The sequence below is a fragment of the Sycon ciliatum genome, chromosome 1 (assembly GCF_964019385.1).
Source record: "Sycon ciliatum chromosome 1, ocSycCili1.1, whole genome shotgun sequence".
NCBI classification, from domain to species: Eukaryota; Metazoa; Porifera; class Calcarea; order Leucosolenida; family Sycettidae; genus Sycon; species Sycon ciliatum.
This window is the reverse complement of record NC_088643.1, coordinates 90,886,799-90,910,980: the sequence shown is the minus strand read 5'-3', so window position 1 is coordinate 90,910,980 and position 24,182 is coordinate 90,886,799. Positions and strand designations below refer to the sequence as shown.

The window sequence follows — 24,182 nt, the reverse complement described above, 5'->3', positions numbered from 1 at the left end:
TGGTCGAGTGGTCGCCATAACAGGTTTTACTGTAATTCTATTTTGACTATTAAATATACCGGTACTGTCACTCAAGCTTGCTTTGCATCAAATTTGAAAGTGTGAACTTCCAGGTTACTGCAGTAGCATGCTGAGGAATGTCAATGTGTGGAATCAAGTAAGAGGCAAGTGTGCAACATGTGTGCATGTTTGTCAAACCGGATAAGTCACTGTTGAGGAATAGGAATGCATGAAATGGAACAAGCGGAAGCAAATACATGCCAGCAATAGTACTAGCGCAAACGGGCAAGCTACAGCAGAACTGCACATCCTTCAATCTATCCATGCCATCCATGTCTGTCAATCCAGCCACCAAGGTATTACCGTAATGCTTCAAAGTAATAATCAACATTGGACCAGGTTGGCGCATGATGGATATTATGATTGTGTATCATGTGTCCACTGTCCAGTATAGCGTGAATGTGCTGTACACTACTCAAACGTCATTGGAGTCATCTTCGGTTTTCGGCTTGTCAGACATCACAAACTCTATGCGTCCACCACTACTGCTGCCGGATATGTCTGAAGGGAACCCATCATGGGCAAGAACAAGATTTGTGACATCAGTTTTTAATGATAGCTTGCATGCCGTCCTACCGGTAGGACCCAAGAAATCGTGCTGCAAAAGTGCTTTTGGTTGAGAAATTTCTTGAAACAATTGTTGAGATGAGGTCTTTGTCAGGCAAAGTAATGGCGCAAAATGCAAGACTATGTCCAGTGCATTGCATACGCGCAATTTTATCAATTGTCAAAATGGCCGCACATACTCCTGTCGGAGCGCTAGCAACTCTGTCCAAAGTGAATTTTGACCTTGGCACATCAATCGTGGTGAGGTACTTATGTTTCTATTAGTCTGCCAAGGCAGTGGAATGCATAATTCCATACACCGTTTCCATGGTTACCATTTGCTGTTACCATGGAATTTCGTACTATGCCTTGTGCGATCACGTCTAAAATTTGTGGACTCCTTCATTAGCCCCTGAGCAACAGTTTAGGGTCAAGTTTTAGGTCAATGTTAGAACAGAGGCCATGCAGCATGTCTGTGTATGATGGTCCTACCGGTAGGACCGAGGTCTATGCAAGCTATCATTAAAGCATCCAGATGTCAAAATGATGCACTACAAGTAAGCGAAGAATTACCAATACCCTGCTTCCACGCACAAAAGGACACATGCTTCAATCTGAACATACGTAAGCATGCATTCTGTATATAAGTGCAGTTGCTTACATCTGATTAATTTCAGCTAATGCTAGGTAGTTCATTACATTCATCAGTTGGCACATTGACGTCGATATGTACAATTGATGCCAGAATCACTTTTTACTTCTCGCCCAAATGTGGAAGGGAATTCCCATGCAGACCACACTGGCAAACATGAAAGTGCATGTAGACTGGCCTCTGCACCCATAAAGGACCATTTCGCATTTATGGCCCATTGCACACCCGCACTTGCGTACATACGCGAGCAAAATTGACCCCTCGATTCTGCCGAAAGCAACTTTTCGCAAAAGAAAAAGCACGTGGAGTTTTGGGCACGAAGTATGGTACATTGCCCTGACAGGCAAATGTTGCACACTCTGGAAAGTCTGGTTTATGTACTCTTATTTTTGCTGGTACCTTCATCACTGCTCTACAATGCTGGTACCTTCATCACTGCTCTACAATGCTGGTACCTTCATCACTGCTCTACAATGCTGGTACCTTCATCACTGCTCTACAATGCTGATATGTGACTACAAGTAAGTGTAATCGATTATGTGGGAATTGTGACCTATAGCAGAAGGCCTTCTCAGATGAGAGCGCAACGGTGGTGGCGGTGGTGGTGTAGTCAATGTACGCAGAACTGTGACCTCACCAGCTATGTAAGCTTCAACACTACCAGACTCAGAGCCCTCCACATTGAGGACGCTACAGGGATATAGAGGGTGCATGATGCAAGAACAAGCACTCCACAGCCACTAGCAATCCACAGCCACTAGCAATCCACAGCCACTAGCAAGTGCTTTTAATGTTTTAAAGTACAGTCAACCTTGCGAATAACGACCCGGCTCGGCCGTGTGTGAACAAAAGTGTCGGTGTTCGTGAGTTGTCGATATTCAGGAGGTTGAAGGAGATATTCAGGGGAGGTTGAAACTTGAATGTATGCAGTCAAAACGGTCACTACATCCAAAGATTATGTCATTCGCGGGTTGCTGCTACATTGTATACTCAATGTCCTTATTCACGAGGTAGACTGTACCAACAACAAAAAACGGAAACCTCAGCCTTCATGCAGTACACAAGTGAGAGCAAAGTTAGCAAACCCACCTTCATGCTTTAGGAATGGCCCGACGTTCGACGATGACACATACACATTCTCTTTGCTGTTGTTATGGGCAACGATGGTTACAGTATCTGAAAATAAAAAAAGTCATGATGCTCCTTTACAGACACAATCAGCGTAGTATTGTGATGCTCCTTTACAGACACAATCAGCGTAGTATTGTGATGCTCCTTTACAGACACAATCAGCGTAGTATTGTGATGCTCCTTTACAGACACAATCAGCGTAGTATTGTGATGCTCACTACTAGTACATGTATCCCCCACACCCACCCACCTGAGAAATCTTCCCCCAATACAAAGCCACTAAGCCGCTAATAAAGTCTTTTAGTAGATGGCGGACAGTTGCGTGAATTTGCAAGGCATCACGTCTCCCATGCCCACACAGCACGTATATGCACCCTGTTCAGAAAACACAGCTTATCGATTTATAGTTACGCCAATGTTTTCCTCCAAACATCGGAAACCGTGGAGACCATACAGTACGTCTATTCTTTTAGAAACAGGCTACAGTTGTATAACCAAGAGTACATGAAAACCAGAGTGTGCAGCTCGGATGGGTTGCTGTCACGGCGGAATTCCGTGATTACATCATTTTAGTGATGTAGTGTGTACAAGCAGGATTCAAGCAGGTCTCTTTCTGCACAACTGCAGCTCAGTTGTACGCACTACGCCATTTCCCGCCTCAGATCTGCGCCAAATATGATGTAATCACGGAATTCCGCCGTGACAGACACCCATAGCAGAAAAGGCCCCAAGCTGCACACTCTGGTTTTCATGTACTCTTGGTATAACTTACTTGAGTTGTCAAGGGTGATGGTAGCCATGGTGATGGATGGACTGCCAACAATGTACTGTGTGGTGCCAGTCAGTGGGTAAATGCCCAGCATACTCCACACACACCATGCACTCAACGTACCTGCAGAAGTCATACAGTAGGCAGTGCAGGCATGTCCAATGGATCTCACGCACACCATGCGGCTCGGTCACTGGGTGAAGGGTTTCATTGTGATCACTGATAATTCTAAACATATCGTAACACTGACACACATGTATTCATGCCACACTGGAATCACAATCTCGACTGCCCATCAAGACCAGATGAGCCGTTCAGCTGATATTAGGAACGAAGCATGGACATCTGCATGACAGTAGTGACGGGCATGCAGTACTGGAAATTGCGCAGTCACAGTAAAGTGTGTAGAGGTGTGTGTGTACGTGTGTGTGTGTGTGTGTGTGTGTGTACGTGTGTGTGTGTGTGTGCGCGCGCGCGCGTGTGTGTGTGTGAGAGAGAGACAAACAGACCGACAGACAAAGATCAGAGGGGGGGGGGGGGCTTACCGTAATCATCATTGCCAGGCAACCCATCCGCTTCTAATGTGTATTGGTGGTCTACAAGCCAGCGGACGTGCTGCTTATTTAAACAAGGAGCACATCAGAGTGCACGTTCAGACGCATGTGTGCATGCAAAAGCATCAACACACATATACATACATGTGTGGACACAAATGCACTTGCACTACAGCGCACAACTCACGCAGGAGAACAGCTTTCTCGCTAGTTTTTGCCCAAAACCATCCCCCCAACATGTCAATAGCAGTTTCAATACCATGCATGCAGCATCATGGTGACAAACAGGCTGTGAACATACTTTCCCTGAATGAATAAGAAGTTTAGGTGACGTGCAGACATTTCAGCCGGGTATCCTACCCACTACTTCAAAGTAGTATCTAATACTCACTAGACAATTGTCACATGACCACATTCTATGTATTGCCACTGTAACAGATGATTGTGTATTAGTTTAAAAATGTTTTGCAAACCGATGTAGAGTATTGTCGTAAACATTGCCTCATACCCAGCCGTAGCCCGATTACCTTCTGTGTCAGATACTCGGACCCGGCAGCGTAATTGAATAGGTATGGCGCTAGAATGTCTGGCTCGTTTCCAGCCCTACATGGTGATAAGATATGTGTAGTGCAGCACACAGGGGAACAGGTACAGCAAAGTGTTTTGCAATTGACCCATATAGACAACAGAATGTACCTAGGGCACTCGGTATTGGGTGCCATGCTCCGTAATCTCATGACTTATACAAATATGATGTTAAACAACCTTTTTGAATTGCCTGTTAACTCCAACGCAACCACTTACACAGTCATAACTCTCCACTTCTTCAACTCCCAACCGATCTCTTAACTGCAATAATACTCAGTCCACCATGACTGATGACGAGTAAGACTCAACATTTGGTGAATGTTGTTAACTTTATTTGCGGTGAAGAGACCGTTTGGAAGTTGGAGAAATGGAGTTATACATGAATGTAACAGCATGCAAAGCAGCCCCCCCCCCCTTCCCCCATACCACTTCCCAGCAGGACACATTAGCTAACAATCACTCGTGCTTACCAGTAGTACGGATTGGGCAAAAGGTTTGATGGATGGCGATGCGAGCCTTCCATGAATCCATCCAGGGCTTTGGAAAACTCACTTGAACCACCAAACAATTGAACAAGACCTGGCACATCATGTGGTACAAACCACCGCCACTGAGCCGCATTACCTGCAAGAGAAAAGAATAGGGTGTTGTCACTGTTGTGAATTGTCCCAGTTGTTGAATGGATAAATCATAACTTGATACTTCAAGTACATTGTACAACCATTGCCATCATATTGTAGATATTGGTATGCTATACGGTCACTTCCATGGTAAGTCGCCCTGTGCATAGCCTCGGCTGCGTCACTCTGATCACTCGCATACAATCAGCACCTTCCTACTGACCAGCCGCCAACATCACATTTAGCCCAAAGGGCTTCATGCTCAAGGACAATCTCCACCATGACAGTATCCTTTCTCAGTTGCCTTTCAAAACAGTCATGGTGCAATGACTCCAGTAGCACCACCATTGATGGTATTGAGCACAGTCTCCACGGTACAGCCACCGTATGTCAAGTTATGTGACCACTGCCATCAGTTGTCTCTGCTCCCTCCTGCATCCCGGCTTTGCTTCATAACTTATTGTCAGGGTTGTGTTTGATGCAACTCTCTGTAATTAGTAACTTAGTACTGTACTTACAACATTGTGTGAACACTTTGGCGAGCACTACAGCAATACCGTGCGCTGTATGTAGCTTAGATGCGCGTCTAATGCAACGCATCCAGTGTGCTAGATGATGTCATGTGCGGAGCATGCCCTAGCTCAGTTATCGAAAAGGTAGCCCGGCATGACCATGCAGGAAACTTAGTAACTAATTACTTACCACTACTGGTAACTATGGTGACCAAGTCTCCCCCCCCCCCCTCATCCCGGTTACCGCTAGCTCCATACCATTAACTCTGGCCCATACCAGTGTGGCTGTGGTACACATTGTACCGGCCATGTACTGTACAATGTACTTCAGGTTGTGCAGTGTCTACCACACAGAGTATTACATATCACATGCTTGTCATCCGCTAAATCTCAGTTACTCTGCCATACTCTTGCAGTACATGAGAAATCAGGCTTTAATCGATACATGTACATGTAGAGGCCCAGGAGCTAGCCATGCTTCTCACCTTCTGTGAAGTCGGTTGACTCAAGAACCCACTCATTCAGCTCAGGATCAAGCGGGCAGTGGAATTCACCGGCACCGTCCCGTCCGCACATCAACTTACGTCCTGCATCCCAGAGGTTCCTGTAGTTCTTGGAGTGGTTGCGGAACAGCTCAGCATCAGCCGTCAGGCCAAGAATGCTGGCAAATTCGGAGATTGCCCTGCAGTGGTAAGGGAAGAACCCGAGGAACTCATTTAGATTCAATAGAGTAAGTCATGAGCAATGCGGCGTCTCCAACTTGAGCAAGCAAGTTCCAAGAATGTGTAAAACGGTTCAAAACCTCATACTGACTAGACCAGGCTGTACACAGTACAGTACTCACATTATACTGTTATCACATCAACGAGAAGGCTAAGAATCACAGTGAGATTGTCATTCTAGAGTATCTGAACATGTGATGTAAACAACTCGGCGACGATTTCGGACCAGGCCACGTTGCAATAGGGTTTCTCAAGGACGCAGGATGTTCACACTCTCCTCAGTGATCCTTACACTCAGGGAGTAGTGAAATACTACTCCCTGCTTACACTAGTCATTGATCACGGTGGAGCCGGCATCGGCATCATGCCGAGTAGTACACAGTCATGCCCGAGTGGTGGACATGTACAGTGCATGCAGTAGTACTCAGTGGTGGTGGACATGACATGAACAGCATACGCATCTCCTTACCAATCATCATAGGCATAAGCTAGTGTTTTGCTGACTGAACTGTTCTTATGTCCACCTATGCAGTAACCGCGTGTCACATAGTTGTACAAGTCATCTCGGCCGTTGTGAGGACGCACTGATGTTGCCTATATGATCAGATACACAGACCAGCATTGTGTGGTTGATGTGAAGTATGGCCGCTGTACCCTGCACACTTTACCCTGTACTGTATCCTGCACCCTGCACACTACCCTGCACCCTGTACTCTGGACCCTGCACCCTACACACTGTACCATGTACCTGTACCCTGCACTCTGCATACTATACCCTACACTCAGCACCCTGTAGCCTGTATCTTGCACCCTGCACAATACCCTGCACACTATACCATGCACCCTGCACACTGTACCATGTACCCTGCACCCGTACCCTGTACCCTGCACCCGTACCCTGTACCTGTACCCTGTACCCTGCACCCGTACCCTGTACCCTGAACCCTGTATCCCGCACCCTGCACACTGTACCCTGCACTCTGATGGGCCCTGGACTCTGCACCCTGTACCCTAGTACCCTGTACCCTGCGCCCTACACCCTGCGCATTGTACCATGTACCCTGCACCCTGTACCCTGTATCCTGCACACTATCCTGCACCCTGTACCCTGCACCTGAACCTTGCACCCTGCACCCTGCACCCTGCATACTGCACCCAGCACCCAGCACACTGCACACCCTACACATACGAGTACTGTACCTCTAGCTTCATGGTGGCATAGACCTTGCCCACATCAATGTGACTGTAGTTCTTGACCAATCCATCTAGCAGTATCTGAAACCCATGGTTACCAATCATGCAGCCTGCATACACTGAAGAAGAGAAGGTCAGAGAAGAAAAGACCAAGCAAAAAACAATACTGACTCGGTGCCTTCTTTCACAGATGCACACATAAGCTTCATTGTCCATGCATCCGATGATCACATGTCACTGATGGTTTACAGCACGGTATGCCATAGGAAAGTCAACTTGGACAAGGTGGCCGTTATGCTATGACACTTGCTCACCATTAGCAATTGGCCATCGGGGCAAGTCTCCACCTTGTGCCATCATGTTCACCATGGATGCCATGATGTCTTTGAAGACCTGAGGCTGTAGCCATGCCAACAGTGATGCCTGGGTGCGATGGATGTCCCAGATAGACATATCACTGTACATGGCGTCCTGACCGGCTTCCAGACTATGTACCTGACCATCCACACCAAGATACACTCCACCAGCCTGCACAGCACAAGTTGTTTGAAAAATGAAGAAATCCTGTAATACATCATGGTGTACATGTAGTCCTGCATAGACTCAAGAGCTCAGGCAACACCTACACATATCAGGTCGGTAGTACTCGGTGGAGACTAGGAAAGTTGAGTATGTAACACAGTGCAGCTGTAGAAGATGTACACGATTGTAGGTGTATCAAGCTTGCTGCCTTGTGCCGTCAAATGGTGTGTGGGTGTGTTTTTTTGTAAAAAATAAATAAAAAAGCATGTGCAATTGTTGCCAGTGCAACTGTAAGTGTTCGTTCTGTGCTAGTGGCAGATATCACAACTTGTGACCTAGATCCTCTAGTGGACTGACCTCAGCATAGTTAGTAGGTGCCATGAACGAATGGTACAGCGCCGTGTAGAACTTTGCTTCGTTAGCTGAGTCTCTTCCAGTCACATTAACCTGCAAGAGGCAGAGTAGAGGCAAGACTGACACACTTTGTGTAGTCTATTGTGAATAGCATTACAAGGCTGTCGGGTAGACCAAGCTATGTCAGTGTTGTTTGAGAGAAACAGAGAATATTCAGGAAACCACTGAACAGGTTTTATGACTCCTTTGCACTCACGCTGGATACCAGGAGCTGGCAATCTTTGTTGCGAAGCATCAAGTTGAGCACCTCAGAGCACTGTCTTAGGCTGTGTTACTGGAAGTATTCATCTGTCACCCAAAACATAGCAAAACACCACACACCTTTGCCAAGTTGTCCTCCCACAACTGTCTGGTTGCTGCACAGCACTTGTCAAAGGTACGGTCATCAACTTGCTGGTCCAGATTTGCACGTGCCTGAAATGCATACAGCAGCTGTACTATTAGTAGCTGATCAGAGCCTTTTCTTCACAAAACAGGGCGGGGGGGGGGGGAGGGGCATGCACCAAATTGAATGTACAACTAGAGAATAGCGAGAGCCCATCCCATCAGTGCATAGTGGTGAAAGCTCAAAGGCTCATACAGCAAACCTCCCCTAATCCGTGACTCGCATAGCAAACCTCCCCTATAACCAGGGCTCATACAGCAGACCTCCCCAATCCAAACTCTCCAGAATTATTTATTATTTATTTATGGATTCCCCAAAGGCCGAGGCCTAAGTCAAGGGGGTCTCCGGTCATGGCTTACTGGGAATATATCTGCAAAGATCTGAGCACATTTCTGACCCCTCTCAAGCCACAAAATTGCGGGTTTCCCGGCAATGACAAATGGCGCCAATAAAAAAATATTGATCGGCATTACTTGCATGCAATCAGTATGACATACTGACATACGTTACATGTTCGGAGCTAGGGGCAATTCCTAGCTATACCGGGCAGTGCCTGGTCTCAACGTGCCTGGATAAGGGTAATTATACTGCACTCTGTCCATCCTTGTCTTTTTGGACGGTTAAAGTAAGAGAGTCAACTTACCTGTTTCATGCTGATGAAGCTGATGGCAATGCTTATCTCCACAGGAATGTCTTGTGACACTGTAAGCAAACTGGAATGCACAACTATTACCAAGTCGCTCATAAATAGCAGTGGGCACTGGCGATACGGGAGTACATACAGCAGTTTAGCATACCGACTATACTAGTGATCGACAAGTATTGTACAGGCCTAGCGTGACTGTGACTCAAGGTGGATGCGAACAGGTGTGATGTCTTGTAAGGGCATTTTGGTTGTAATTGAAGCAATACAGTAGACTAACCCATGCGTTGTCAACCACAGTTTATTGTCACAGCTTAGCAACATGTCATGTTTTTCAGCATGGATGTGTCTGTAGTAAGATGGAGCCGCTGTTGGGAAGCCACTTACCCGTGATGAAGAAACCATTAGAAGCTGCTCCTTCAGCGCTGCTACTCGCTGAACCATTGTACACACCTGTTGTGTTCCAAGTTCCATAACTGCTAACTACGGGTATACCAGCTGCTGCTGCCCCAACACCGATACCGTGACCATGAATAGTATCATCACTCATCGCTGACATGCGAGCAGCAAAGTAGATATACACGCCGTGACCGTTACGCCGAGTCAGACTACCTGTGCATCGTATCAAACAGTCAGCACATCACAGCATGCACAATCAAGTTGAATCAACCCATTGTGATGTCACCTGCACACATGTTCTGAACAAAAATGGGTGATTTCAAGAGACTGTTTGGTGCTGTGCAGATCTAAGACAAAACAGTGCAACACCCATTTCATCCTACAGGTTGTGTGCACTGTGCACCTGGCCGATTACCTTCAATCAACAAAGAATAGAAGTCTTTCTCTCAGCAATAGAGAGAGAGAGCACAAGCAGGATATGCCTGCTATGTACCTGTAGCACAACCGCTGCACTTGGAAACCTCTTTTAAATCGGCCATGTCACGGCACTTTGGTTATTGACCACAACATACATACAGCTGTTCAGCACTCGAATATACCGTAAAGTACCGTTGATCCGCCACCTCTCTAATTCCCGCCCCCTGTCGATGTTCTACCTGTGAAGCGACTTCGGCGTATACAACGAAATACGATGTTGAACCGACGCATGCACTGCTGTACACAATACGTGCCGATCCAGGATGAAAATGTGCACAATCCAGCACATCGAGTCTGATCCTCTACGTTGTTGTACATCGTACTGCACTTGACAGCCTTGATCTAATTCCTGCTCCCTGCCGAAAACCCAGCTGGGAAGCGACATGGCGTGGGGGAGGATCAACGGTACTTTACGGTATACATCTTGTAACAGGAAGCCAGGAAGCCAGCCTTGCCAACTTGCCGCAGACCGTTACACACTACAGTATAGAATTGGAGCCGCGGCCATTGCATGGCATGCAGCGCTAGGCACATTGCATGGCATGCAGCGCTAGGCACATTGCATGGCATGCAGCGCTAGGCACATTGCATGGCATGCAGAGCTAGGTACATGTATACAGTACCTTGATTTAACATCCAGCCAGTCACTTCCTGGGTAGTATGGTTGTATTCGACAAAGCTACCATTGCAGCCACCCTGGCAATCATGGTGAAGCACACAGACACGTGACACAGACAATTACCAGGAGCAAGCCGAAAATGGTGGAAAGTGGTGTCACTAAGTGAAGTTAGGTATACATGTATTCATGAAAACCGTCAACTTGAGATCTTGGGGTGTTAGATCAGTGGATCACCAAGCCATGCAGCTAAACTGGTGACAACTGTGCAGACTGTACAGACTGCTCCAAAGCTGCTGCAGGTGAAAATGGTAAATGTTGAAGTAACATCCACATTCATTGAATGCAAGCTATATGTAGCACATCTGACCATCTGGCCTGGGGGCAAGATACCAGTTAGCTGCCACACTGATCTGACCAAGTAGGGGCTACATACATGTAGCTGCACAATGATCTGGAACAACACCCATATTACCCCGGTAATACATGTCATGTACATTCCCAAGACAACGTTACACTGCATTACAGTGGGGCTTGCATAAGCCACTTTGGGAGATCATTATAATGCAGTCACTATATTCCATCTCTCATTCGACTCAGTCTCTGGAAAGGGCTTGCTATGGAGAATAGTGGTAGCAGAGCACAACGTTGAAGTCGAGGTCACAAGGGCGCAAGGTTGACCGTTATACCCAATCTGCAATGTACTAGAATGCTTAGCATTATCTATTTTTGGAAAGCGACCACTGTTTCTCCCACTGAGTCCAGGACCATCCACATTCCAATGGAGCTGGACGGGTGAGTAACACGCTCACCTACACTACTAACCGGGGTGAGCGCGTGTGAAGGATCAAAGAGAATCACCATCGGCTGATCATGGCTTGCAGGCATGCTACCTGTACTGCTGTAGCGGTGAATACCTGCAACAAGTATCATGACGACCATGCAGAGGCAATCACCAAAGTACAGTAGTCATGTGATGCACAGGTCATGTGATGTACAGGTCATGTGATGCACAGGTCATGTGATGTACAGGTCATGTGACGCACAGGGCATGTGACGCAAAGGTCATGTGATGCACAGGTCATGTGACGCACAGGTCATGTGATGCACACTGTCTGGTGATTGCTTTGTGCATGAAACTCAGAGTTACAGCTGCTACAGCATTCTCTTTGCCCTTCTCTGTATGTGTATAAGGCTCTGCACCGGGGGGGGGGGGGGGGGGGGGGTGAGGTATACCGGGCACTCTCTTTCTCTCTCGGGCTGCCACAACTCGTTCCAAGCCTAGCAGGATTACTAAAAATCCGGTTAATCAGTATTCCGCGGTTCCAATAACTACACCATCATTCATGTGCATAGACAATTAGACAATTAGACATCATACAGTCCGGTGCAAGTTATCACCAGAACCTGTTCCATGAATATACTGGCCTACAGGGCATAGCAGTACTACAGACAAGGTACCTGAACTTCCTAGTATCATTAAATCTGCAGTAGCAACACCATACATGTACTAGTATTGAATCGGTCAGGATAGTCTGGGAACTCTCGCTATTGTGAATGTCAGGATCATGCGTACCAACCGAGTCAGTATCACATCACAATGGTCATGCTAACACATTGTACTGGTCTCACCTGCATGGGAGCCGCAAGCAGTCAGCTCAGCAATGACTTGTGCATCATCCAGCAGTACCCGGTAGTAGCCTACATAATATACATGCAGACAAAGAGTGGTCAACCACCGTCATGATCATTGCCTTGCTCAGTGCACACATGCCATTAACTTGCATGCATGTGATCTAAATGACTACTAGTAATGTACGCCAGGTGATCGTGTGGCTCGATCAGAAGCGAACATGTAGTCACATGACACAAACTGGCTTGATCAACAGCTATGCTCACGTAGCAGCATACAAGAGTGCGGCATACACATACAAGCGTGCACATCAGTGTGTACCTGGCATTGCTGTTTCATTGGCATGTTTGAACTTGGAACGGTATCCATAGTTACTGAACATGCTGCTTTGAACGGAACGTGTCGCCATGGTGCCAATGTTGCCAAAGTCCAGAACGCCAGGCCCGACCATGTGCGTGTGTGAGAAGCAACGTATCTCGTTATCAGCTGCAGGAACACACAAACGCACACACACACACACACACACACACACACACACAAACACACACTACTACTACTACTACTATGATACAGCTACCCTAAACGGGTCACGCCGCCCTCCACCCAAGCATGAGCACTATGAGGGGCAGTGGCAAATAAATAGAATCAGCTAGCAGAACTGGCAAAACAGATGAAACAATGGAGCAGAACGGACGACTGCTGTACTGTAACAACAACCTGACAGCTACAGTGCCAACGACTGAAAATGAACAGGAAGGAAAAAAAATTCAAAAATCTCACGTCACGAAAAAACACTTCTCGCTCCACATATACTGGCATACACAGAGACATAGACAGCAATAGCGACAACACACAAAGTGAAGGGTAGTTGGCCGCAGCCAGATGTGAACCGGATAACGAGTGAGGTATGGAAGCAAGCAAGGACTGAGAACAGAGTGTCTCAGATAGAATAGTCGTGCCAGTGGATAGCAGAAATAGGCCATGATGCAGAACCACTTGGGACCGTCAGATTAATTTTCCTGGACCGAGCCAGCCGGGAAAAAACCCTTGCGCCGACGGACGCATTTGTGAGGGAAAAAACCGGGTGTATATCCCCAATGGCGATTAGGCATCATGTAGGCATGGCAAGCACATCACGGCAAACAGTGATAAAAAGCATTGATAATATGCACAGAAATAAAGGGTGGGAGGGCGGGGACACTGGTGAGACTCAAAACTGACTGAAGAAGTCAGGAAAAGAAGCGACAACAAAGAACACACCAGATGCCATATTTGCAACTGAAAATATTTCGCGAGAAATCATTTCTCGCCTATCTCGCTGCGCTCGGCCGGCGAGAAATACAACTGTCCACGAAAGAATCCACCAAGCAAAAGGAGTGTGGGCATCCGAAATCCCACCAGGACTCCACTAGCAGTTCTTCCACGTTGACGATGTAAGCGGCAGGGCAAGGCCTCACAAATCCGACAGACTTCCACAACGCTTGACCAGTGCACTCATGACGACGAAAGATTGAAGTTTCAATTCCCACCATTCCGCCATTGGGACCTTCCTCTCCGCACTCGCTCGTCCACTCCACTGAAAACAACGAGTTGTTCCAGCACTCCACCAGCCAATCCGCAATTCCCACCACTGCATTCTTCGAGCTTGGATTCTTCACAGCACTCGAGGGACAGCTACTCCACTGCGAGTGGTGGACCACGGCCGACGCAGCAGTGACAATATCAAAGTAAATTGTCCTGCAAGCTACATCGCGATTCCGCGCTCCAATCATGCAGCACTACCTTGGCAGTGTGCGAGGGTGCTCCAGGGTCGACTCTGGCTACGCCAGAGTCGCCCTGGGCAGGCAGAAGACTTGGGAGAAAGCCAAGAACACGGAGCTCAGAAAGTGTAACCTGCTCCCAAGGAGCACAAAACAACACACACACACACACACATACTGGCCTGTCCTGAACATTGCTGTTTCCGGTTACATGTCCCCTTGTGCGAGGGGCCGACAGGAGAGAACATGTAGCCGGGGCACGCACGCACGCACGCACCCACGCACGCACGCACGCACACACACACACACACACAAACACACACACACACACACACAAACAGGCAAAGGTGCATCTTCGCAAGGAGCTTCGGGATCCACGCATACTTCTGGCATGCACACAACAAACACTGGCACAGTTATTCACACTACCAGTATATCTACTTGTACTTTGTAGCAGCACGCGTACCATAATGTACTAATAGGCCTTACAGTGATGGTATCCTCCAAAGTGGTGTGGTCCAAACGCTACGTTGTCCAATGCCGTGTCAGGAGACAGACGTAACGCACCAAACGGAACCTGAACTCCAGGTGGATCACCACCTACACCGAAACCATCACCTCCTGCACATGAATGTAGAAAGGAAAAGGACATAATTATGGATATGAGTTAAGAGTAACTCTCCATCATTGTAACTAGATACTATATCCTGTACGTGATATCGACAAACGGCAAGGAGGCAACACATGACCATCAACAAACCCATGCACTGTTTTATTGCTATGCTTTGCACCGCATAGAGCAGCTCAATTACCTCTTTGGAAAATTCCCGCAAATGCGGCAGCATATTGCAACAGTAGTAGGGCTGCTGCCCACACTCAAAACACAATAGTGCAGTGCTAGGAGTGGATTAGTGATGCCTAAACACAATAGTGCTAGGAGTGGATTTGATGCCTAAACACAATAGTGCTAGGAGTGGATTTGATGCCTAAAGTTAAGGTTTCTTAGTGTGAAATACTGCAATCTGTCAATGGAACAAATTGTTCTTCCTCCTAAGAACACACCTCCATCTCAACCACTCTAGAACAGGATATCAGCCGCACCGGATATAAGTATTTCACACGTAACTATGTTGTTCGCTGCAAGTAACAGCTTGTGGTGTGGTGTGCTGGGTAATTTTATTATTCCACGCTGGTATGCTGCCAATAAGGAACTGATGCAGAGAATGAAGAATGGTATATCAAGAGATGCGTGTGCAAACAGGGGTAGCCGGGAGCAGATAAGTACAGCTTGCCATTGAATCCGCTCGAGGTGATCTCTTTGTTGGCCAGTGGTGTTGATGATGAGGACGGAGGAGTTTTCACATGTAATAACCAAACCGAAAACTACAGAAGGAGGAAGAGGAGGAGGAGGAGGAGGAGGAGTTGGAGGATGAGGAGTCGGAGGAGCCGGAGATGGAGGATGAGGAGGAGGAGGAGGATGGATGAATATATGGATGAGGATGAAGGGGGAGGGGGAGGAGGAGGAGGGGAGGATGATAACGGAGGAGTCGGAGGAGCCGGAGATGGAGGATGAGGAGGAGTCGGAGTCGGATGGATGAGGAGGAGGAGGAGGAAGATGGGGAGGAGAGGATAAGGACAAGGAGTAGAAAGGAGGAGGAGGGAGGGAGGGAGGATGAAGATGAGGATGAAGATGAGGATGGGGAAGAGGAGGAAATGGAAGGGGTACGGGTGGAGTCCTAATAGTAGATCCCCCCAGGACTTAGGAAATCAGCGGCTATAGAACAGTATAATATTATATTGCTCGCATAATCCACTGCAAAAGCACCACACACTGCATTCTCTCATGTTCAACAGGGTTTGAACGCTGCGATTTATCATCCAGCTTTGTCTGCAGGCTGACACGGTGAGCTTGTCTAAGATTATAATGATTCCGGGGAAACGAGAGTTCTCCCATGTCACATGATAATCATGCCATGATGAAGTCAGCAGATTGTCAGCAGATTGTCAGCAGATTGGCCATTCAGTGGGCAGGGTATCAATAATATCTCCCTGGTGTGCAGGCAGAGGGGTTGTGTACCGGATGTTTTTTCAGGAACTGAGAGAGCTCTTGTGGAGTTGCAGCATGATTGAAGGGTCTGCACGAAAGATACCAGTACAGCTGTGGACTAGAATGCTTGGAAGTCTTGGTCCTACCGCTGAACCCGAGACCCATGGTCGGGGGACGGGTAGGCCCAATTCACCAGTACGCTGCTCCGGCTTCCCGCTGTATTGTCATGTCTCCCCTTGGTTCTGCCTTCCCATTCTGTTCACTGCTGGACTGTGCAAATCTGAGTATAAAAAAATTAAAAAAGTCGGATCTACATGTATCTACTTCGAAGTGGACTGGAATGGGAGGATCTTCTTGTGATAAAAAAAAAGGAAAATGCATTGGCCGGGAATCGAACCCCGCGTGGCAGGCGAGGATTCTACCACTGAACCACCAATGCAGACATGGAATCCAAGAACATATAGCTCGCACACAACTATATTAGTACTCAACAGTTTACATGGATGGACTGGAAAATATTGAGCATACCTACAGTCCATTCATAAAAAGATGGGCTCTGGCTCTGGCGAGCTCCCGTATTTGGCGATTTTTCGTGATTTCATCGTACACAGTGCAGTGCTGCGAAATTTGAAATTTGAAAAAGGGTCCAAAAAGGGTACCTGAACTGGGGTTCGAACCGCACAATGCACGTTTGCAGGCGGGGTCAAACGGCCTGGATTTTTATGGTTTTTCCCAATTCAGTGCTGTTGGGGCAAAACCTGGCCGAAATTCTATTCTTGTTATGGCTTGCTTTTTGGACAAAAAAACTTCAGAAACATAATTGGAAGAGGATTCCATAGGGGATTGCAGAAAAAAATTCTAAAAAAACTCAAAGTTTGACCCATTTATGGCCAAAAGCTAGAAGTCCATCTTTTTCTGAATGGACTGTAGGTCTCTAGCCGTGCCTAACGTCTAGCGCTGATCGATGTTTTAAACACTGCATCCACTGCTACAGTCAACTTTGCGTATAACGACACTCGGCGGGGCATCAGAAAAGTGTCGTTATTCGCGAAGTGTCGTTATACCCGAAGTCTCATTATAATGTATTCAGGTAGAATGGACTGTGCTCTGGGCATGGAAACTCTGTCGTTATTCGCGAATTGTCGTTATATCCGCAGTCGTTATAAGCGAAGTTGACTGTACATCGTGTGTCGTATAAATCCTACAGCCGGATTTTGCAGCTGGCCTCTGGCTTCCCGACAAGCTCACGCGTCCCCCACCATCGTGGTTGGTCTCACCCTCTCCTCAATTCAATTGGCTGTCTTTTTTTTTTTTTAATGTTTATTTGAATTCGGATAGCTCAACAGTACAGAAGTACAACTACAAAGAGTACCGAATGTCGCGGTCATCCTTTTTTTGGGGACGGTTGGCGGTTTTCGTGCTCTGAGGATCAGCCTCAGCGGCACTCCTACAGCATCCCTTAAGCAGTGACCAAACCTTTGTGTACCTTACGATGTCACTTGATGAGAATCTAGACCTAGCCCTGGTGGGATTCAAGGACCTAATTGACCTGGGCGAGCGGAAATCAGTAGACCAACCCTCAAGCCTTTCTCGCCCAGAACTCGTCAAAGAACTCCGGAAGATGGGCGTGGGAGTGCTGCCGCAGCCAGCAAGTCCAAACGGTACGTTGGAACAATTGTCTAGCCTTGTATCATGTGTTTCAACCTTGTCCAAGGAGATTGTTATGTCGAGGGAAGATAGAGACAGCACAATGTTGGCCCTGAAATTGGAAATCCAAGAGCTGAGGCGTGAAGTAGTAGAGCTTCGTCAACAGAAGTGTTCCATCCCTGACCCCTTACCACACACCGTACCCACGTACACATCCCAACAAAACGTGGCCATGGGACCTCCAGCTGCGAAGTCCTACAGTAATACCGTACGCACCCAGCATGCTGCAACACCACAAGGTACGAGTCCAAGTAGTACCCAGACCCAGCCTGCCCAACAAAGCCCAATGTGTGCTGCATGCACCAGCGATACTTGTAGTTGTACAGTCCACGCAGCCGACACACAATGCTGTGAAGCAGGGGTCACTGGCATATGTAGTACAGAGCCAACACAGAACACGTGGAAAGAGGTGAACCATAGACGAAAAGGACGGCAGGACAAATTCACGGACAGCGTATCCAAAGCTCTGCGGGCTACTATAACCTCTCGGTACGTGAAGGAATCACCTAACACGGAACCTGCTGATCCGTGCGTCCTGACAGGGGTGGTGCCCATCAACAAACTTGTGCTCTACGTTGGAAGCATCAACAGCGGTTGCAACGCTCACTCCATCAGAGACTGGTGCGAAGCGAGGGACGTGGAGGTATTAAATTGCTCCGTCATGGAGTCCAAATACCTTGGCACATCGTATGCCAGAGTCACTGTGGCTGCAGAACATGAAGAGCGTGTACTAGACAGAGCCTTCTGGCCCGAAGCCATCAGCCACTCAGTACGCAAGTGGCGTTTTGCGGACAGCCCCAAAGTGACGAAGCCAGCTTCCAATGCGTAACCTTTATCCCTCCTCTTCCACTTCAACCCCTGCGCCTCTCAACGCTCTTGCCCCACCTTTCTTCCCCCATTCTGTACATGCTGCTACTCACCGACTTACAATCTGTGTCCTTAATGCTCGCTCCATAGCAAACAAGTCTGGCGAACTCATTCAAATCTGTGAAGATCACACACCCAGCGTAGTATGCATCACAGAGACCTGGCTAACTCCCACACAAGCTTTCCACGTGCCACACTATGAATGCTTCCGTCGAGACCGACCTGTTTTAGAAAATAGACAGAACCGTGACCCACACAGGGGGTATGGAGGAGTTCTAATCTTAGTTCGTGAAGGTCTGTGCACTTCCATTGATCAGCTACCGGATTTTCAGCAACCGGGCTTGGAAGCGCTAGCACTTCGGCTTACACTCGCTGAACATAAGCTTGTCTCACCTTCTGACCTGCCAACAACCCACCTATCAGTAGCCTGCATCTACCGTGCTCCTTCCCCGTCGACGGATGACTTCTCGACTTTTCTCGACCGCCTCCAAATAGCCCTGCAACCAACACAAAGGAAGCCCGAAGCCCTTGTGATATCAGGCGACTTCAACTGTAGGTATTCCGGCTGGTGCTCAACTGACCAAACGGATGCACAGGGTCTGAGTCTTGACAACCTCTTCTCATGCTATAATTTGACCCAATCGGTAACCTTTCCCACCCACCTCCGCTCGAATGGACTTGGCAGCTGTCTAGACCTTATCGCGAGCAACATCCCTAACCAACTCAACCACATTCAACACCTGGCTCCTCTTGGCGCATCAGACCATGCCGTCCTGCTGGCTGAGTTCTCCTCCTCAAAGTCTTCCCCCACAGCAGCCAGCACCTGCCGTAGCCCACCATCTACACAAAAATACAATGTCCTGAGTGCCACGGATAACATGTGGAATGCCATGAATGTTTTTCTCGCAGCTGTACCCTGGTCTCAGGTCCTTGCCCCCCACTGCATCGACACGGCTGTCTCCGCATTCACTGACATCCTTGAAGGTGCCTTGGACCTATATATAGGAAGATCCTCACCTCCTCGTCGGAAATCACGCCACAAACCCTGCCCCTGGATGACTCCATCACTGAAAGCAGCTATTAAAGTCAAGAGCGATCTCTACAGCATCTACCGGAAATACCCATCCCCTACAAATTTCAACAAATACAAACACCAACGTAACTATGTAAAATGCCTTTCCAGATCCTGCCATCGCTGCTACATCCGCAACCTCCGTGCCACGATATCTCCCACAAACCCTCGCCTCCCATCCCTCCCTGTGCTTATTCGTCAACTGCGAAATCCTACCAGCGCCCGGGTTATACCTTCGAAGATGGTGGGCCCCAATGGTCGAACAAGCACCTCTCCGGCATCCATTGGTAACTTATTGAACCGCCACTTCGTTAGTGCTGGCTTACAGGTTGATCCCGATGCTCCTATTCCCACTATTTCCTCTCTACCTCCACCAGCAACTACATTGCACTCCCTGATCATCACCTCATCGACTGTTCACAAGTATATTGCAAGACTGCCTCTGAACAAATCCCCCGGAGCTGATAGGATCACCAATGAGATCCTCAGGAAACTGAGCTACTCAATTGCCCGCCCACTCTCCATTCTTTTTAACCTTTCCCTCTCATCCGGCACATTCCCGTCACGATGGAAGTCAGCCACTGTCATTCCAGTGTACAAAAATAAAGGCGACAAGAACAACCCGTCTAATTACCGACCAATCTCCCTCCTGTCCTGCGTCTCCAAACTGCTAGAGAGAATAGTGTACGACCGCTTGTACGACCATATCTCCCCTCTTCTTCACCCCGCACAATCTGGCTTCCGTCGTAAGGACAACACATCCCTGCAATTATCCCGCATAATCCAAGACCTCTGCTCCCTAAAAGACCAGCGGCAGGTCTCCTGCATCTGTTTCTTCGACCTCTCCAAGGCCTTCGACACCGTGTGGCACAAGGGCCTGATCGCCAAACTTCGTGCCCATGGTGTCTCCGGCTCCCTACTCGCCTGGATAACTAGCTACCTCTTGGACCGAAATCAGTGCGTCACAGTAAATGGAACCTTATCTGACCCCGAGTCTGTGACATCCGGAGTGCCCCAGGGCTCCATTTTAGGTCCCCTGCTCTTCCTCACATACGTTAATGACCTCCCCTATTCAATTCCCAATATTTCTTTGTTTGCAGATGATACCACTGTCCTTGCTTCCTCCCCATCTCACGCCACCCTGTACCCCAAAGTTCAGACCTGTATCAACGACATTGTTCACTGGATGAGCACTTGGTACCTTAAGCCAAATGTGACCAAAACCGAGCTCCTCCTGTTTCCCCCTCCCACAGATCCAGTGCCCATCTTCCACTTTCCCGATGATCCCGGTCACCCTATCTCTGTAGCGCCCCACCATAAACACCTTGGCATTGTCATAGATTCCGCCCTCTCCTGGTCTCACCATGCTGATCATGTGTCGTCCAAAGTATGCCGATCTGTCGGCATAATGTCAAGTCACTTGTCCCATTTGCCCAAAAATTGCCGGATTAATTTTTATAAATCATACATTCTTCCCCTCTTCACGTACGGCTTCCCTGCCTGGTCCACCATTAACAAAACCCACATAGGTAAATTAGAAGTTCTCCATCGCCGTATACTGCGAATCATATTCCGTACTGATCGTTATACCTCAAATCTAGACTTGTATGCTGCTGCATCCACTACCACTCTGCAACATTACCTTGATGCTTCCAAGTGCACCCTGGCGCATTCAATTTTCCTTGACCAGCACCCTGCTCATTTACAGTCCCTTAATTGGTTCAATTCAGGTGGCACCACCCGAAGCTGCGTTCGTCTCCCCCTAGCTAGGTCTACCCTATTCGTAAATTCCCCTTTCTTTTCCTCCTACTCCACGTGGCTCCAACTGCCTCCCAGTGTTAGACAAGCTCCAGATATGCCCAAATTCCGTACCCTCGTCAGACAGCACTTCAGTATCTCCCAGTAAACAAAGTCACAGTCACCACTTCCGCTGCATAGCTCGCTGAGCATCCCATTGCTTTGTAAGTTGCTAATCCCTTCCCACTTTGTGTACGTGCTCTTAATTTTCTTTTTTTCTCTTCTTCCGTGGTTGGTCTCACCCTCTCCTCAATTCAATTGGCTGTCTTGACATGCCACGAGGTGCAGAAATAAATAAATAAATAAATAAATAAAAATAAATAGAATGTCTTGACATGCCACGAGGTGCAGAAATAAATAAATAAATAATAAATCAGTGCCGTGTGCATTGTGAACTAGGCTTTTTCTTAATCAACCCTTTTTCCTTGCAAAGTTCATATTAAACCTGGTTCGAACTTTTTTGACTTGTCTCTTGTCGTCATACTGTCATATTCTACCCTGTGTTCCTCAATCTCAAACTGTTGAGTGTTGAGTAGTTGTGACCCAACCGTTTGTCCTCACATACCATGGCTGCATTGGTGGTTCAGTGGTAGAATCCTCGCCTGCCACGCGGGGGGCCCGGGTTCGATTCCCGGCCAATGCATTTTTTTCTTTCTTTTTCTGTTTCAACAATTCTCATGTTTAATTAAATATAGGCAAGAGTACATAACCAAGAGTGTGCAACTTCTATCTTGAGCTGGGTATGCTTTCCCGCGCTTGTTTTGTAGATACGGTGACAGTTCGTCAGGTTCAAGACACATCGATCTATCGTCCGTTGTTCTGCTTCGACTACTGTAGCTGTGATGTACAGATTCTTTGTACTTTGATATCTGGCTACGCATGATGGCATCAGCGAGCCAAACAGCCGCCAAAGACTAATGTCATAAAAAAATTCCGCCGTGGGCTGGGGAATCGTCGAGTTGCACACTCTTGGTTATGTACTCTTGATATAGGCTACAGGCGAGATTGGATATAACAACCTTGCTTATAACGACAGAGTGAGTTTAGAGACACAATTCTGTTGCCCAAGTCGTTCAATAAGTCCTTTGTGAAGATAGAATATTGACATTTTGTTCTCTCCCGAAGGAGTGTCATTATATCCAATCTCCACCGTATTCAATACGCATCACTTTTTGAAATTCTACGTACTAAGCGTCGTTTTCATGCAAGTGCATTCACACAGGCATGTACACACGATTCGTACGGCTGTTCGTACAGGGTTCTGGATATGTCGTCTACATTTTCGGATCATGCGTTTTGATTTTCCTGCCATGTTCCTTGTTGTCATTCCTATTCGGATGAAAACGTCATGTACGTCACGTATTATTGGGCGAAGTGTGAATGGCCCATTACAGCGACCAGTGTTGACTACAAAAATACAAAACAATCATGATACACATGATTGTTTTTGTAGTAAACACTGGTTGCCGGGACTCTGCCAACCGGGTTATGGTTGTAGTCAGGAGCACTGCGCGTCCTCGCCTTGTAACATGCTGTCGAAGTCGAAAACATGTCAATTGATTTTGTTACTTGTACGTCAACCGGGTTGACTGTGCTGGTGCAGGTTGTGACATTTGGAAACCCCCAATGGCCATACCTCTCTCTCTCTATTATTCGTTTATATTTTGAAAGTATACAACAACGACAACGACAGCGACAGCGGCAGCGGCTGCAGCAGCAGCAGCAGCAGCAGCAGCAGCAGCAGCAGCAGCAGCAGCAGCAGCAGCAGCAGCAGCAGCAGCAACAGCAACAGCAACAGCAACAGCAACAGCAACAGCAACAGCAACAGCAACAGCAACAGCAACAGCAACAGCAACAGCAACAGCAACAGCAACAACAACAACAACAACAACAAGGAGTTGAAGAGGAAAACTCTCTCTCTCTCTCTCAGTCCTAGTAGTGGTCTTACCTGTTCCTACAAGCATGTTGACCGTGCTGCTGAATGGTAGGTTTGGAGGGTCAACTGATCGTCGCTGTCCTGCATTGTCAGCATCATCACTGTCCGTACCAGCATTCAACACGGTCAGCGACTGAGACACAACTTGACCAGTACCGGAGGGTAGCATGACAAACGATAAGACGACGACCATAGCCACAGAGTGAGCAACGATAGCGATGTCCTTGGAACGTGCCATTCTTGCCGAGACAGAGTATACTGATGTGTTCCACCGGACGGTACTTTTGAAGAAGAAAGTTACAAACCGATTTCCCGAATGAATGGTTGAATACGGCTCTGGACACTCTACCGGCTATGCGCCATTCAGAACTGACACGGCCGCCAATTCCCAACTTGCAGCCAAACTCAGGAACATCGAATCTCGATCCACAAACGCTGGGATTATCCAAGGTGGCACCGACGAGCGCTAAGCAGCCCAGTTACAGCAAGTCCTGCGAAGCATGAATTGTTGTTCGGCGAACAACCAATGTTTCTTTTCTGGTGTCGGTAAAACTGGAAC

At 47.7% G+C, this 24,182-nt stretch overlaps 1 protein-coding gene and 1 non-coding gene across 2 annotated transcripts; one reads left to right on the top strand and one right to left on the bottom strand.

Annotated features, from left to right (window-relative positions):
• Positions 1-87: 87 nt before the first annotated feature.
• On the bottom strand, positions 88-24,131 carry LOC135806410 (uncharacterized glycosidase Rv0584-like). Its single transcript, XM_065320589.1, has 20 exons — positions 23,636-24,131; positions 14,687-14,818; positions 12,759-12,923; positions 12,437-12,505; positions 11,630-11,721; positions 10,812-10,884; positions 9,700-9,924; positions 9,313-9,371; positions 8,606-8,698; positions 8,228-8,317; positions 7,663-7,876; positions 7,355-7,467; positions 6,624-6,748; positions 5,918-6,114; positions 4,771-4,924; positions 4,240-4,315; positions 3,704-3,773; positions 3,162-3,281; positions 2,348-2,434; positions 88-561 (listed from the first exon to the last, which is right to left on the bottom strand). The coding sequence occupies exons 1-20, from the start codon at positions 23,859-23,861 to the stop codon at positions 476-478; spliced, it is 2,466 nt and encodes an 821-aa protein (XP_065176661.1). The 5' UTR covers positions 23,862-24,131; the 3' UTR covers positions 88-475.
• Positions 22,260-22,330, top strand: Trnag-gcc (transfer RNA glycine (anticodon GCC)). The gene has a single exon. It is a non-coding gene; the product is annotated as a tRNA-Gly (tRNA).
• Positions 24,132-24,182: the final 51 nt, after the last annotated feature.

Excerpts from the sequence above, each read along its gene's own strand:
- LOC135806410 (XM_065320589.1), bottom strand. The coding sequence starts at position 23,861 with ATGGCACGTTCCAAGGACATCGCTATCGTTGCTCACTCTGTGGCTATG. Across the intron at positions 8,699-9,312 it reads GCTTCATCAGCATGAAACAG|GCACGTGCAAATCTGGACCA; the intron begins GTAAGTTGACTC and ends TATGCATTTCAG. Across the intron at positions 8,318-8,605 it reads GGGAGGACAACTTGGCAAAG|GTTAATGTGACTGGAAGAGA; the intron begins GTGTGTGGTGTT and ends TGCCTCTTGCAG.